Genomic DNA, 14,357 nt, shown 5'->3' with positions numbered 1-14,357 from the left:
AAGAGGAGAAATAAGAGTGAGAGTGGATTGAGGGAAGGATTATTCAGAAGCAAAACAAACTCTTAAAGAGGAAGAGGGAAATGAAAAAAAGTGTAAAAGAATTAGGATGGAAAGAAATAATCAACAAGCATTACTGTGAATATGATCGGGATGAACCCATCCATAGAATGGAACAGAATAGTAAAATGAATCAAAACCCAAAATCTAACAATATGTAGTCTAAAAGAAACAAACGTGAAACAAAAAGATACCCATAGAACTAAAATTTGTTGCTGTGTTTGTCCTTCATTCTCAAAGAGGACCATGACATCAAGATGATGACATGACTTGCAGTTGACTTTGGCTTGAGTGAGGGAGGGCTATGCAAGGTCACCAATCTCACTTTCTTTTCCTGAACCCAGATTAGAGAAGAATCTTTTATGTTTTAGCTGAGGTGTTTTTCATCTGTTTTCGAAAAGAAGCAATGAAATCACAGTCAATGTCTTGATTCATGTATGAATTCAATTTAAATGAGAGTTGCACAGTCAGCCTCACTCTGTCTTTCAGAGTCATGGAAGTTCATGGCCATTGGAACAAAGTGTTCTCATCTACCCATTTTTCTGACATGAGTCATTACATGCTTGGCTAAATACCCCCCAACTCACTATGAATTTGAAGCCTCTAGGTTACCTTCAATCTGGTTTAGCCTGTCTGCTAAGACAGTTTACTTGGGGTAGCTATGCTAACAAGCTGTGCTTGTTATAGCTTCTTAGAGCCACAGGTAAGAATTGAGTGCCACTTGGACAACTAGGAGGAAGAGCAGCCCTGAAAAGAGCTCAGAAAGCCCTCATATTGGAGGTGCTGGTCCTCTTAGAAACCAAACACTCCATGCTTCAAGAAAGACAGTTGGAGCAATCATGATCTGAGACAAAGTAACTGAAAAATAAGCTTAAGGAAAAGAGATAAACAGGAAATTATATTTTTAAAGGGTATTATAAAAATTAATGCGACTATATTATATATACTATATATTAGTATATTATATATATTAATATGTATATGAATAATACTATATATGTATTGCATATTGCAACAGATCAACTAAATTGTTAAAGGAAAGTTAAATGAGATGCAGCGAGAGATAGACCAATAAAAACTTTATAGAACTATAGATATGGATATAACAGTTTAATAATGCCTGTCATGTATTATATGTTAGACAAATAGAAACCATAATAATGAGACATCAATTTAACCCCTCTCACACCTAAATAACTCTAATCATGAAAAATAACAATGAAAAATGAAGGAACTAAATAGAATTTTGAGATAGTGTGATACAGTAGAAGTCTAGAGAATACTTAAATTGAAATAGCAAGAAATATGCCTATTTCTTAACTGCGCGTGGAACTTTCACACAGAAAAAAAAATCAGCCCCTATTGTAGGGCATAAAAACCTCACAAATGGAGAAACATAAAAATATCAAATGCATCTTTTATAGACTGTGATGCAAATATATACATACACATGTGTGTGTTCAATAAAAGTCCTCTGAAGAAAAGATTAAAAATTAATTGGAGATGAAATAACTTAATTCTAAAGAATGAGTCAAAGAACAAATCGGAGGCAATAATTTTATTCAAAATGATGTCAATGAAATAGCATACCAAAATTTCGGAATGCAACCAAAGTTATACTTAGGTGAAAATACATATTTCCAAACACTTTCAAAAGTAAAAGAGAGAAAGAGCAGATCAATGAATTGGGCATGTGACCAAACATAACTAGGAAACCGACATATTTTAATATTTCTTTCTTTTAAAAATTTTTTAAATTTTATTTTTAATTTATGGAATAAAACAGGGATTTTCATAACATAGTATACTTTTAAAGGTGATTGTACATGAAACTGCAGATCTGTTATTTACAATTTACTATTCCTTTTGAATATATAATAAAGTTATATAAATTTCTTTTTTTTCCCTTTTCCCCACCCTAGAAATAGCTGCCATTATGTGTATTTGTATATACACACACATATATAAAAATAATTCTACACATACTTTAAAGATAATTAAAAATTTTTAAATACTCAAATAAAAAGAGTGAAATTTGAAAGAGAAATTAACAAATATTTTAAAGTTCAAGTTGTTGCATCAATTTCAAAAGCAAGGAGCTTTTCTTAAAAAAAATAGATAAGGCTAACTTAATGGAGGCCATATGACTACTTCTCAGGGATGTCAGAGAGAGGATTTCTAAAATTCTTTCTGATTTTATGATTAAGCATGTATTAATAAGAATGAAATGAATGATGAACAGAACTTAGAGAGGTCAAGTGAATTCAGGGAAACGTGATAGTCTAGCTCTGTAATTGGTTTACTTTTTGCTGTTGATTATTTATTGCAAACCCAGTTTTTTCAGCTATAAAATAATGTAAACCAATTCAAAGCCTGGTATCTTTTCTCTTGGACACATTTGCCTGTGCAGTGGAGTCTGGAACAATGGATTTCATGTATAGAGTAATAAGTGTCATAGCACTCTCACCTAGTTTATATGTGTTTACACATATGTGTACACATATGTGTTTACATATATGTGTGCATACGTATGTGTGTCTTGTCTTTTCATTTTCATGGCAAAACCCTAAAGATCTTGGGGGACTGAAGGAAACTACGGTGCCTTGGCCCCACAAAACTCTTATAGTATTTCTTCAACATGTTCTCTTGAAATGGACTTGGGCAGGGGGGCACCATATCCCCAAATGCATTGGAAATTACAAGAAATTTACAAATTCAAGGTATACAGACCATTAAACCAATGATGTATATGACAGAAGAAGAAAATAAATTCAAAATGACAGACATAATGTCTAATGACCATAGTCTCTTTATAGATAAAAAGCTGTTTTATCAAGTCCAGGAACTATGTATGAGGTTCACTTAATTTTTAAAAATAAAAATAGCAAAGAGAAAGCACCTCAGTTAAGGACTTGAAAACTAGTCTAAGTGACAACAACAAAAAAAGGAGAAGTAGTTATAGAAATATGACATGGAGCCCAGTTAGGGTTAAAGTTCAACACAAATTCAAGAAACATCCTCAGAAGATAGTAGCAGCTCTCTAATTTTATGCATGTGAATTGTCTTCACATATTTCCTCCACATGTGCTCTAGATACATTTGTCACTGATATGTGAGCCCATCCATATCTGTGCACTGGATGTAGGAGTTTCCTATGCATATACCTCTGTTTTTAACATTTTCAAACCTTTTACTTTACTGTCTACTTGCCTTGTTTCTCATGAAAGGTAAAGTATAAAGATAAACTTTGCATTACAATACATTCTAAAGTTGAAAAACAAAAATAATTTTTGTTAATAATAATTCAAATTCAGCACAAGTGATCCTTGTGATCTACAGTGTTCAACATGCCATTTCTCAGTATAAACATTTATAATATAAAGATATCACTAGCAAACCAAGTAGGAGAACATTTTATCAGTTGATTCACATATATTGTCTTGTTAAAAGTCTTGTGAAGTTTATTAAACAGAATAATTTTACCATGTATATAACATTGCCTCTGCTACAAGGGACTCCAGTTCTTTTTTTCAGTTCGATATGTACAAGATGTACGAGAAAAATAATGTAGAAGGTATTTTTACTTTTCATCTGCTCCATATGTGTGTTCTAGCATGATCTTTTCACTCATGAACTCTTCAAATGTGTATATATTTGTGGTGGGGTATACGTGTGTACCCCAGGTTAACAGAAGGAATGTTTGATTGCAAGTTTTTCTTACTATTCTATCTCATGAAACAACTTTCCTTTGAACTAATTGTGTCTGCTGACTGTTGCATAGAAGCAAACACATTGGTAGGGGGTTGTGAACTATGATTATGAGTAGATGCAGACCAACAGATTTTTTTTTAGCCTGAAGCAGCTTTTGTGAGAGGCTCATTTGTGAATGAGAAGAACAGAATACTACAGAGGGAAAAAAATTTCTGTTCCTTAGTAAATAGGAGAGGAGCATCTCATTCTTTTTATGGACAATTAAGATGCTAAAAAGAATTTGAAAAAAATGTCAAAAACAAGGTGATGATGATGCTAGTGATAATGAGCCTACTTTCCCCATTTATTCTTCTAGGATGTAACAAAAGATCATCCAAAATTACTTATGGAAAATTTTCTCCAGTTCCTCATAAACCTATGAAAATTTCTGGATTTTTATAAGATCTATATGTTGGCATATCAGGATCCATAATATTAAATTTTACAGTACTCACCTCCCTCTTCTGTGGCCCCCCACCCTGATGTCCAGCACATTTTCCCATCAGGGAAGTTCTCTTCAGAATTAGGCAGACAAATTGGTTGAATCATATCTGTTAACAAAATAAATGTTTTCTTGTAGATCAAACCAAAGAAGAAAGATAAAGTAAAAAATTGAATTTCTTCTCATTTTAGAATTTATAAGTATGGATAAAATGAAATCATATGAAAAATATGAGTTCTTGATCATTTTAAGAGCTATCAATTTATCCCAGAGTTTCTTTCATAACAAAAGCCCTAGACTAGAACAGAGATGACTACAAGTCATATGTCAATGATCACATTAACATTCTGAATGTAATATTTTTAGTTTCATATATTTTTCTCTCCCTCTCATCCCCCCTTTTTACATTTACTTAATTTATAATTTGCTACATATATTTAACCCTGCATGCTAGGTCACATATATCCATCCCTTTCCCAGGGATTTGTAAAAAAGCATGAAAATATTTTATTGCATTATCTATGGAGGAGAGTATGGTACTATTGTATTTTAAACTGAGTCCAAAATGGAATTTTAGGTATGCCTAATATCTTTCCATTTATTTGCAAGCCTTTGTTAAGTACAATCTCCTATGAAACTGTCTTCTCTACCTTCATCAAGGATTTATTAATTTATTTATTCTCTCACGGAACACACTGAAATGTAATACTGTCTGCTTTGGGGAATTCAGAAAATTGTGAAACTGAGCTCAGAAGATAAATAAAGATTATCTTTTCAGAATAGTTCTAGAAGGAGTAAAAATATAATACTGGAAATCTGTATCATCATTTTAATTTAAAAAGCAAGAAAACAATGAGGCAGCCACACTTTAAATTACCATTGAAAGTGAGAGGTTCAGCTAGTTTCATTAGAGCAATGTCATTCCCCAGTCTCTTTGGCTTATACTTGCTGTGGTATATGATTTTTTCCACTGAATAAGAAGGAGCTGGTGTATCTATTAAGGTCACCAAACCTACTTGTATGGTCCATGAACTGGGCATGTACAGGCTGAAATGGAATTAAAGATGGTAAAGGTACAGAAAACTAAAGAGAAACAAAATATTCACTCATAAACATTGTGGAAATTGGTGTATGAAGGAAGTTCTGATAAATGTTAGCATTCGTATCACATGCTACACTCTATTTGGCTTTTTATTCTAAGTAAAACACTAAGGAACAACCATAAGAATCATTCTTAATTTAGCAGTTACCACTCTAAAGGAGCAGAGACCTTGAAATGCATTATTCTAGAAGACTAAAAACTTGCAGTCAAGAATAACTTACCTAGCAAAATGGAGCATAATATTATAGGGGAAATATGGACCTTAAATGTATACAGAACCTTCCTGATAAAAACACCAGAGCTGTGTAGGAATTTTGAAGTACAAACACAGCAGTTAAGGGAAACATAAAAAGGAAAACTGGAATGAACAATTATGAAGGACTAAATAAGGATAAATTGTTTACATTTTATGGCTTGTTGATCTGAAGAGGAGAATGGAAACAGAGAGGGTAAAGAAATACACTGCAAGGGATGAAGGAATGAAGGTTAAGGAAAATTATCTAACAATCACAGTAAGTAGAAATCTTCACAAACAAGGGGAAGGGGGGAGTTAGTAACGCAAAAATATTCACAACAGCTCTTTTATTTTATGGTGTCAAAGAACTGGAAACAGAACATGTCCATCCGTTGGAGAATGACTAAAATGTTTTATGTATGGATGTGATAGAATGCTATTGTGCTTCAAAAAAAATTATAAAAGGGATAGGTTTATCAGGCACTGTTTAAGGAGCGGTAAAAGAATCAAGGATGTCAGTACTCACTCATAAACACAGTGGGCAGCAGTGACAATCCACACAGGAGTGATGAGAGAGCCACCACAGAGATGATATCCCTGGAACTGAAGGCTAACTTGCCAGGGCCATTGCATAAGGGATGACATGTTTCCACCAACTATACGTGGAGTGTAGCCTATCCTCAAACCACAGGCTGAAGGAGTGGGGAGAGAAAAGTAAAATATTTCCTCAGTCAATGACTCATCTCCAAGCCATTTTTCACTGCCTCTCTCCTCCATGTCTCAAGTTGTTTGTGATCAGAGAAGGGGCCATGTTACGTGCAACCATCAATTAAGTTAACATCAGTCTATTAAAGTATTAAATTAGTGTCAGCTGAATTAAAGTAACCTCAATTCATTCCCTGATTATAATTTTTTTTCTTCCCCTCACTCTTCTTCAGCCCTATTCTGTCCTCCCCACCCCAGTTCACATCAATTCCGGTTCATCATCTTTTCATAGTCTTAAATCTATACTGAACCAGTTTAGCAAGACACTCGCCTTTGCACAATCCATGGTCTTTTTCAAAGCTCCTCTCCCAGTTGCTGGGTCCTGTTTCATAGTCATGTTTCTTTTCACAGTCATGAAGTTTTGCCATATACGTCACTACAAATTCATGTTCTCTAATTTCCCATCACTTAACTCCTCACTACATACAAATATAGTCAGGCCTCTCCTATCTTTAACTCTGCCAACTATTCGGGCTATCATCTTTTCTTCGTCCTCCTCATCTTTCTCATGCATATCTTCCTACTTGTTTAATCTCCCTTTCTTGGTCTCCTTTGCCAGGGTCCTCCATCTGCCTCCACCCCATAAGGACCTATGCCAGACATTATCCTACTATATCTCAATATTATTTCCCTTAGTAATCTAATTTAATTGGACTTCCCATTTCAGGGAGTTATATTAAAGAAAATATTTTGGAACCCTTGATGTGCTATAGAAATCTGATCTGTTATCACATATGGGACTTTTTGCCTTCCTTTGCGTTCCCAATGCTTAGCCTAAAGTTTGGCAATAGTAGTTCCTTAAAAATTGCTGTTGATATTACTTGACCTGGTTTGAAAGTAGGACTATCCCTAGAGAATAAACAAATGATTTGTTACTTGTATGGAAGGAACAATAATCTCCTTCCCAAAACTGTTATTTAAAAACAAATATGATGGGAATACTTCCTATTACATGAAGGGCATCCATTCTGACTCCCTATCCTAAAGATACCTGGGACAAACTGACCTTCTTTCACTGAAATAAAATGTTGGCCTTTAATATAAAAAGTTGAGAAACACAATGGCCTCTTGGAGGACATAATATTGAAAAATAGACAGACATATGTTAGTTTGCCCAAATGAGAGTTTTTCCTTTTCTATTTTCAACTCTTTAATATTCCAAAATACTTACTCACACACTTTAAGATAATTACACGTCCAGAAGAACATTTCTCCCTAAAATAGAAATAATTGTTAGCCTATTTCTCAATATTCATTTCTCATGAAATATATTTCTTGGTTGGTGAGACTATTAAGTCTTATTTGATCCTAGGATAATGAGCAGTTAAATTTCTCCCATGGTAGAACAAGGAAAATGACTTCAACATGAAATGCAAGCAACAAAAATTAGTGTCCAAGTGCTACATACCAGTAAATAATGAGTCCAAAAGACTGAAACTAGACCAAACCACATACTTCTGGCCAATGAGGGGATATATTTAAAATCTAGAAAGAGACATGCATTCTTGATATGACAAAATTAGAAATATGTTTTTGAGGGCTACACATATTTATGTATTTTTTAGTTGTCCAATCTGGAAGGTGACAGTGGTCAAGTCCAATTGAGTCAACAAGTATTAATGAAGTGTCTACTCTGTGCCAAGAATTGTGCTAAGTTCTAGAAATACAAAGAAAAGAGGGAAAAACAAACAAAAAACACAGTCCCTGATCATCACAGTCCTAATGGGAGAAAACTACTTTATAAGATTATATATGTACGCACACACATATATATACACATACATGCAAACATATGTATGTGTATGTATTTACATGTGTATGAAGATACCACATAACATATATGTGTTGTGCATGTATGTACATATCTATATTATTAGTATATTAATTAGAGATGATCTTAGAAGGAAAGTGTTAATATTAAAGGGAGTAAAGAAAAGCTTGCTACAGAAGGTGGAATTTTAACTAGGGCATAAAGGAAAAGAGAACAGTGTAGAATTTAACTGGTAGTATAGTAAAGGTATCATTCTAGCCAAATTCTCCTAATACTTTCCTCCAAACAAATTTAAGATAATGAATCAAATTGAATTCCTGAGCGCCATAGCCAACGGGAAAGCCCAAGACAACTTAGGAGATTAGAAGGAGAAGGTTGGCCCAGAGTGCAGCATAGTGGCAACAGCAGCCTCAGAAGCTGTAGCAGTGATGACAGCAAAACCAGCACCAATCGTTCCAGAGCTCTTGCCACCCAGAGACATTAAGAAGATTACATAACAGGTCAGAAATTTATAGCAGAACTCTATGCAAGCACTAGGTATACAACTGGGTACAGCTTGGAAACTCCACTGCCTGTTATCCAGTCTAAAATCACAGTTCCAGAGTGGAGAGGAGCACTTGTGATCACAAGGGAGCAGAGGTTCTGGTAATACTTCTATGATGGAAAGAGAACAGGGGACCCTAGATCCTGTAGCAATCCCAGGGTAGAGGGAGAATTGCTAGTGCTTGTGGTCATAAAGAAGCAGGGGCCCTTACTGGGTCAAGATCAGAATACAGAGGAGAGCAGTGACCACAACTTTCCCCAGATCATGCCACCTTGAAAACACTGAAAACTTACTAACTCTCAGAACTAACTGTGAAAACAGCAGGAAGAACAAGCCTGATAAGATGGACTTCTTATTCTTTAAAAGAAAGAAAACCAGACTACCAGTATTAAAAAATGAAAGAGCTGAACATACTACAATGAAGATGAAATTAAAGCAATAACCAGAACACTGGTTTAGACATAAAGGGTGATATAAACAAATTAGGAGAAGTTGGAAAATTTTATCTATGGATAAAATCTATGGATAAGAGAAGAGCTAATGATCAAACAAAAGACAGAGAAAATATGGGTGGTAAGGTAGATAATTTTAATTACATGAAACTGCAGAGTTTTTGCACAAACAAAACCAAAGCAGCCAAAATTAGAAGAAATGGAGAAAAATGGAGAAGGAGATTTATAGCAAGTTTCTCAAATAAAGCTCTCACCTCTCAAATATATAGGAAACTGAGTCAAATTTATTAAATTTATCAAATTTATAAAAAATAAGAGTAATTCTACAAATGGCAAATGGTCAAAGGCTATAAACAGGCAGTTTTCAAAGGGAGAACTCAAAGCTATCAATGGCCATATGAAAAAAATACTCTAAAACATTGTGTGTGTTCATCTTTCGTTGCCAAAGAAGACCATGCCATCAGAGAAATAATGACATGACTTGCACTTGACTTTGTTTTGAGTGAGGGCTGTGCAGGTCACCAGCCTCACTCTCCTCCAAAGTCATCTGAATCCAGTGGCTAGATATTCATCAGAATGACTGGAGATGACCCAGGATGAGGCAAATGGGGTTAAGTGACTTGCCCAAGGTCACACAGCTAGTGAGTGTCAAGCATCTGAGATGAGATTTGAACTTAGGTCCTCCTGACTCCTGCACTGGTGCTCTATCCACTGCACCACCTAGCTGCCCCTTCTAAAACATTAGTAATTAGAGAAATGAAAATTAAAACCACTCTGAGGTAGTGCCTTATATCTATCAAAGTGACTAACATGACAGAAAAGGAAAAGGACAAATGCTCAAATGAAAAAAATAGCTTCACTAATATGCTGTTGATGGATTTGTGAACTAGTCCAACAATTCTAAATAACAATTTGGAAATATGTCCAAAGGGGTATAAAACTACATACCCTTTGATCCAGCAATACCACTAGTATATCTGTATCCCAAAGAGATTAAAGAAAAAGGAAAAAAGATATAGATATAGATATATATGTGTGTGTACAAAACTTTTTTTATAGTGGTTCTTTTTGTGGCATCAAAAAACTGGAAATTGAGGGAATTCCCATCAATTGGGGAATGGCTGAACAGGATGTTGTATGCAACTATGATGAAATACTATCATGCTACAAGAAATGATAAGGATGTTGAATTCAGAAAAACCTGTGAAGAATTATATAGACTAATACAAAGTGAAATGAGCAGACCCCAGAGATCATTGTACACAGTAACAGCAATATTGTAATGATCATCTACTGTGAAAGACTTGGATATTCTGATCAATGCAAGAATCCAAAACAATTCCAAAGGACTATGATGAAAAAAGTTATTCACATCCAGAGAAAGAAATAATGAAATATGATTACAAATGGAAGCATATTTGTTTCATTTTCTTTACCTTTCTTGCTTTTTTGCTTTTTGCAACATGGTTAGTATGGAAATATGTTTTGATGACTATAATTTGTATAATAAGTATCACATTGGGCGGCTTCTCAATGAGTGGAGGAGGGACTGGATGGTGGAAGTAAATATGGAACTCAAATTTTCTTGAATGAATGTTAAGAAATAAATACATTTTAAAAAAAAATAAACTGGTTCATCAAGTATTCAAGATAGGGAAGGTTGGAGTGTATCTTCACTGTAAGGGGCAATTGGTCAGGAAAGAATCCAGAGAGGGAGGCATCAGAGGTCATCATGAGACTGAAGAATAGGGTTTGGAGTTGCAAGGCAGAGAGAAAGGTGGGATGACAAGAAGTTTTTACCACATAAGTGAATTTCACAGTTCATGACTTTGCTAATGGAACACTTGTGTGTGAGGGCGAAATCAAGGCTATATCCATCTCTGTAATAAGATGAAGTAGGGCAGAGAAGTAGATAACAAGAAATGAGTAAGGTAATAGACTAGAAGTTTAAGCTGTTCAAAGTATAAATATGCACATTGAAATCCTTTAGTATAAGGACAAAAGTTAGTGGAAAGTTTGAGTCAGTCACTGAATAATGTAATAAAAAATGTCTTGAAGATTATAGATCATAATTACTAGAACTTTGGATTATAAATATGGGATGATTACATCACAAAGGAGTCATAGAGGTAGAAGGAAAAGCATTAAAGTAGAAATGAAGAGTGAGGTGGATTTTGCCTTCCTCATGACAAGTGAGTTGAGTGGATGTAAGAAAGTGCAACCAGTACTGGAAAGAGTGACCAAGGATGCTGTGTCTTTAAGAGGGAACCAGGTCTTAGAGAGTGCAAGAACATGGGAACAATTGAGAAAGGAAAAGTTTTAAAAGGAAATAAGCTTGTTACCTATGGAGCAAGCATTCCTGGAGAACACAGAAGAAGGTTTGAATAGCATTAGAGTGGGATATTTTGGAAGTTGGGTTGTAAGACATAATAAGAGATTTATCAGTGGGGGGATGGAAAATTAGATTTGAACAATGACAGCAAAGGTTTGAAAATCACTGGGATGATAAGGATTGTTTGTCCTTTGTTTCTAAGAGGACCAATTACATTACAGGGTGATTCCTTGACTTTTTGATGAATTGGATTTCAGTGAGGCAAAGCTGCACAAAGTCATTGCTTTTTTATAACATGAGAAACAGATGTGAAAGTACTTATATTTTACTCCAACATAAATGTTGGGGATGGAAGCTCAATTCCATGTGGACAGTCTCGGGCGGGTAAAGGTGGGAACTTCTAAATCTTAGAGTTCTCATGAGGCCCCCCATGAAACACCAGGGAATCGAGGAGTGAGACCGAGCTATCTCGTGTATTTCCGCCTCTTCCCGTGAGAAACATGATGGGAGGAGCATCCCCACCCTCGAGACTGTCCCGGATCTGGGCACACCTATTGTTATCTAACAGGCACGGTATTCAGGTGCAAACTACACGGCCGGAGAGCTTAATTAGGGTCAGGAAAGCCTGAAGGCGCTCTTTAGTGTGGAGGGGCCCTTACAGGACAGAAGGCCTCTCCTCCCTTTTCCTCTCTTCGCTCTCCCCTCCCCCTCTCTCCCCACTTACACTTCTGCTTCCAATCTCTTACTGTAAGATCTTTGCCTCCTTGGGAGATTTCTCTCTCCCTCCTAAGGAAGAGCTCCCCCTGCACATGTAACCAGGACCCTGAATAAAGCCTAACCCTTGTTCGACTCCGGAAAGTCTCTTCTCTCATACGTTTATCCGGTTTGGCCAACCGAAGACCTGGGACAGGTAAGGTAAGACTCGGGTAGCCCTCAGGCCTCTAGGCCTGGCACATAAAGATAAAACTACTTATTTGGACCTCAGGATCTTGGAGATGAAATATTTCCTATAAAGTATTTTTTCAAGTCATATTTTCCTCTCACTGTTGTCGTTCAGTTGTTCAGGGGTATCTGACTCATAATAGCACCATATCACCACAGGCCCTTCTGTCCTCCTCTGTCTCTCAAAGTCTATTCAAGTTCAAGTTCATTGCTTCCATGACACTATCTTATCCTCTACCACCCCCTTTTCCATTTGCCTTCAATCTTTCCCAACATCAGACTCTTTTCCAATGAGTCTTTTCTTCTCATTACATGGCCAAAGCATTTAAGTTTCAGTTTCAGTATTTGACCTTCCAGTGAATACTCAGAATTAATTTCTGTAAGTATTAACTGATTTGATCTCCTTGCTAACCAAGGGCCTCTCAAAAGTCTTTTCCAGCGCCACAATTAGGAAGCATTGATTATCTTGCACCACAGCTTAAAATCATCAATTCTAAGGTGCTCAGCTTTCTTTATAGTTTGACTTTCACAGACATACATTACCACTGGAAAAAAAGCATACTTTTGACTATACAGACCATTGGTCAACAAGGTTATGTCTCTGCTTTATAGTATGCTGCCGCTATTTGTCATAACTTTCTTCAAAGCACAAAGCGTGGGGCGGAGCCAAGATGGCGGAGTAGAAAGACGCACATACACATAGCTCTGAACCCACAACCCATAGAATGGCTACAGGGAAGTAACTCACGGCGAATTCCGCACCCAGAGGCCACAGAACATTGGAGCGAGGGAGATTTCTGTTCCAGAGAGACCTGCAAACCTCTCGCGGGGGGGTCCTTCGCGCTGCGGACTGGGCGCCGGGACTGGGAGCTGAGTGCAGCCCTGCCGCAGCCGCGGCACCGAGAGGAAAAGATCCGAGCAGGCTTCACAGACAGGATCTCCAGCGGCCACGCGGGTCCCTCAACCCACAGAGGGATCTGCAAACCTCTCGCAAAAGGTCCGTCGCGCTGCAGACACAAAGCCCAGCCCAGACCTGCTGCGGCCACGGCTGCACCGAGAGAAACAGATCCGAGCAGGCTTCAGGGACGGGATCTCCAGCGGCCGCACAAGTCCCTCCACCCACAGGTGACAGGGGTGGGTGAGAGAGTCTCTTTGGCGGGTCGAGAGGGGAGTGGGGTGCCCCCATAATACAGGCCCCCCCCCGGGAGGTAGAAGCTGAGAGGCGGCTGCAGACAGGGGCTCCCCAAGCGGGCGGGAGCCTGAATCCATTGTGGAAGGTCTGTGCATAAACCCCCTGAGGGAACTGAGCCTGAGAGGTGGCCCTGCCCCGATCTCAGCACCAGAACATAATCTCATACTGAATAGCAGCCCTGCCCCCGCCAAAAGCCCTGAGGCTGGAAGCAGCATTTGAATCTCAGACCACAAACACGGGCTGGGAGGATCAGGAGGTGAGGTGGGTGTGAGGAAAATATTCAGAGGTCAAGTCACTGGCTGGGAAAATGCCCAGAAAAGGGAAAAGAAATAAGACTATAGAAGGTTACTTTCTTGGCGAACAGGCATTTCCTCCCTTCCTTTCTGATGAGGAAGAACAATGCTTACCATCAGGCAAAGACACAGAAATCAAGGCTTCTGTGTCCCAGCCCACCCAATGGGCTCAGGCCATGGAAGAGCTCAAAAAGAATTTTGAAAATCAAGTTAGAGAGGTGGAGGAAAAGCTGGGAAGAGAAATGAGAGACATGAAGTCAAAGCATGAACAGCAGATCAGCTCCCTGCTAAGGGAGACCCAAAAAAATGTTGAAGAAATTAACACCTTGAAAACTAGCCTAACTCAATTGGCAAAAGAGGTTCAAAAAGCCAATGAGGAGAAGAATGCAAAGCACAAAGCATCTTTTAATTTTATGGTTGTCATCACTGGAGTGATCATTGAGTCCAAAAATATAAAATTTGAAAATACTTCCATTTTTT

General features: G+C 37.3%; 1 protein-coding gene across 1 annotated transcript in view; it reads right to left on the bottom strand.

Annotated features, from left to right (window-relative positions):
- Positions 1 to 14,357, bottom strand: part of TMPRSS3 (transmembrane serine protease 3) — a 66,525-nt gene that overhangs the window by 17,050 nt on the left and 35,118 nt on the right. The window contains exons 7-10 of the mRNA XM_072615770.1: positions 7,523 to 7,566; positions 6,113 to 6,278; positions 5,127 to 5,296; positions 4,263 to 4,358 (exon numbers count right to left, since the gene is read on the bottom strand). Of these exons, the coding sequence (XP_072471871.1) occupies positions 4,263 to 4,358; positions 5,127 to 5,296; positions 6,113 to 6,278; positions 7,523 to 7,566 (476 nt within the window). The remainder of the gene's footprint in view (positions 1 to 4,262; positions 4,359 to 5,126; positions 5,297 to 6,112; positions 6,279 to 7,522; positions 7,567 to 14,357) is intronic.

The sequence above is a fragment of the Notamacropus eugenii genome, chromosome 5, assembly GCF_028372415.1.
Source record: "Notamacropus eugenii isolate mMacEug1 chromosome 5, mMacEug1.pri_v2, whole genome shotgun sequence".
Taxonomy (NCBI): Eukaryota; Metazoa; Chordata; class Mammalia; order Diprotodontia; family Macropodidae; genus Notamacropus; species Notamacropus eugenii.
This window is presented reverse-complemented; position numbering and strand designations above follow the sequence as displayed.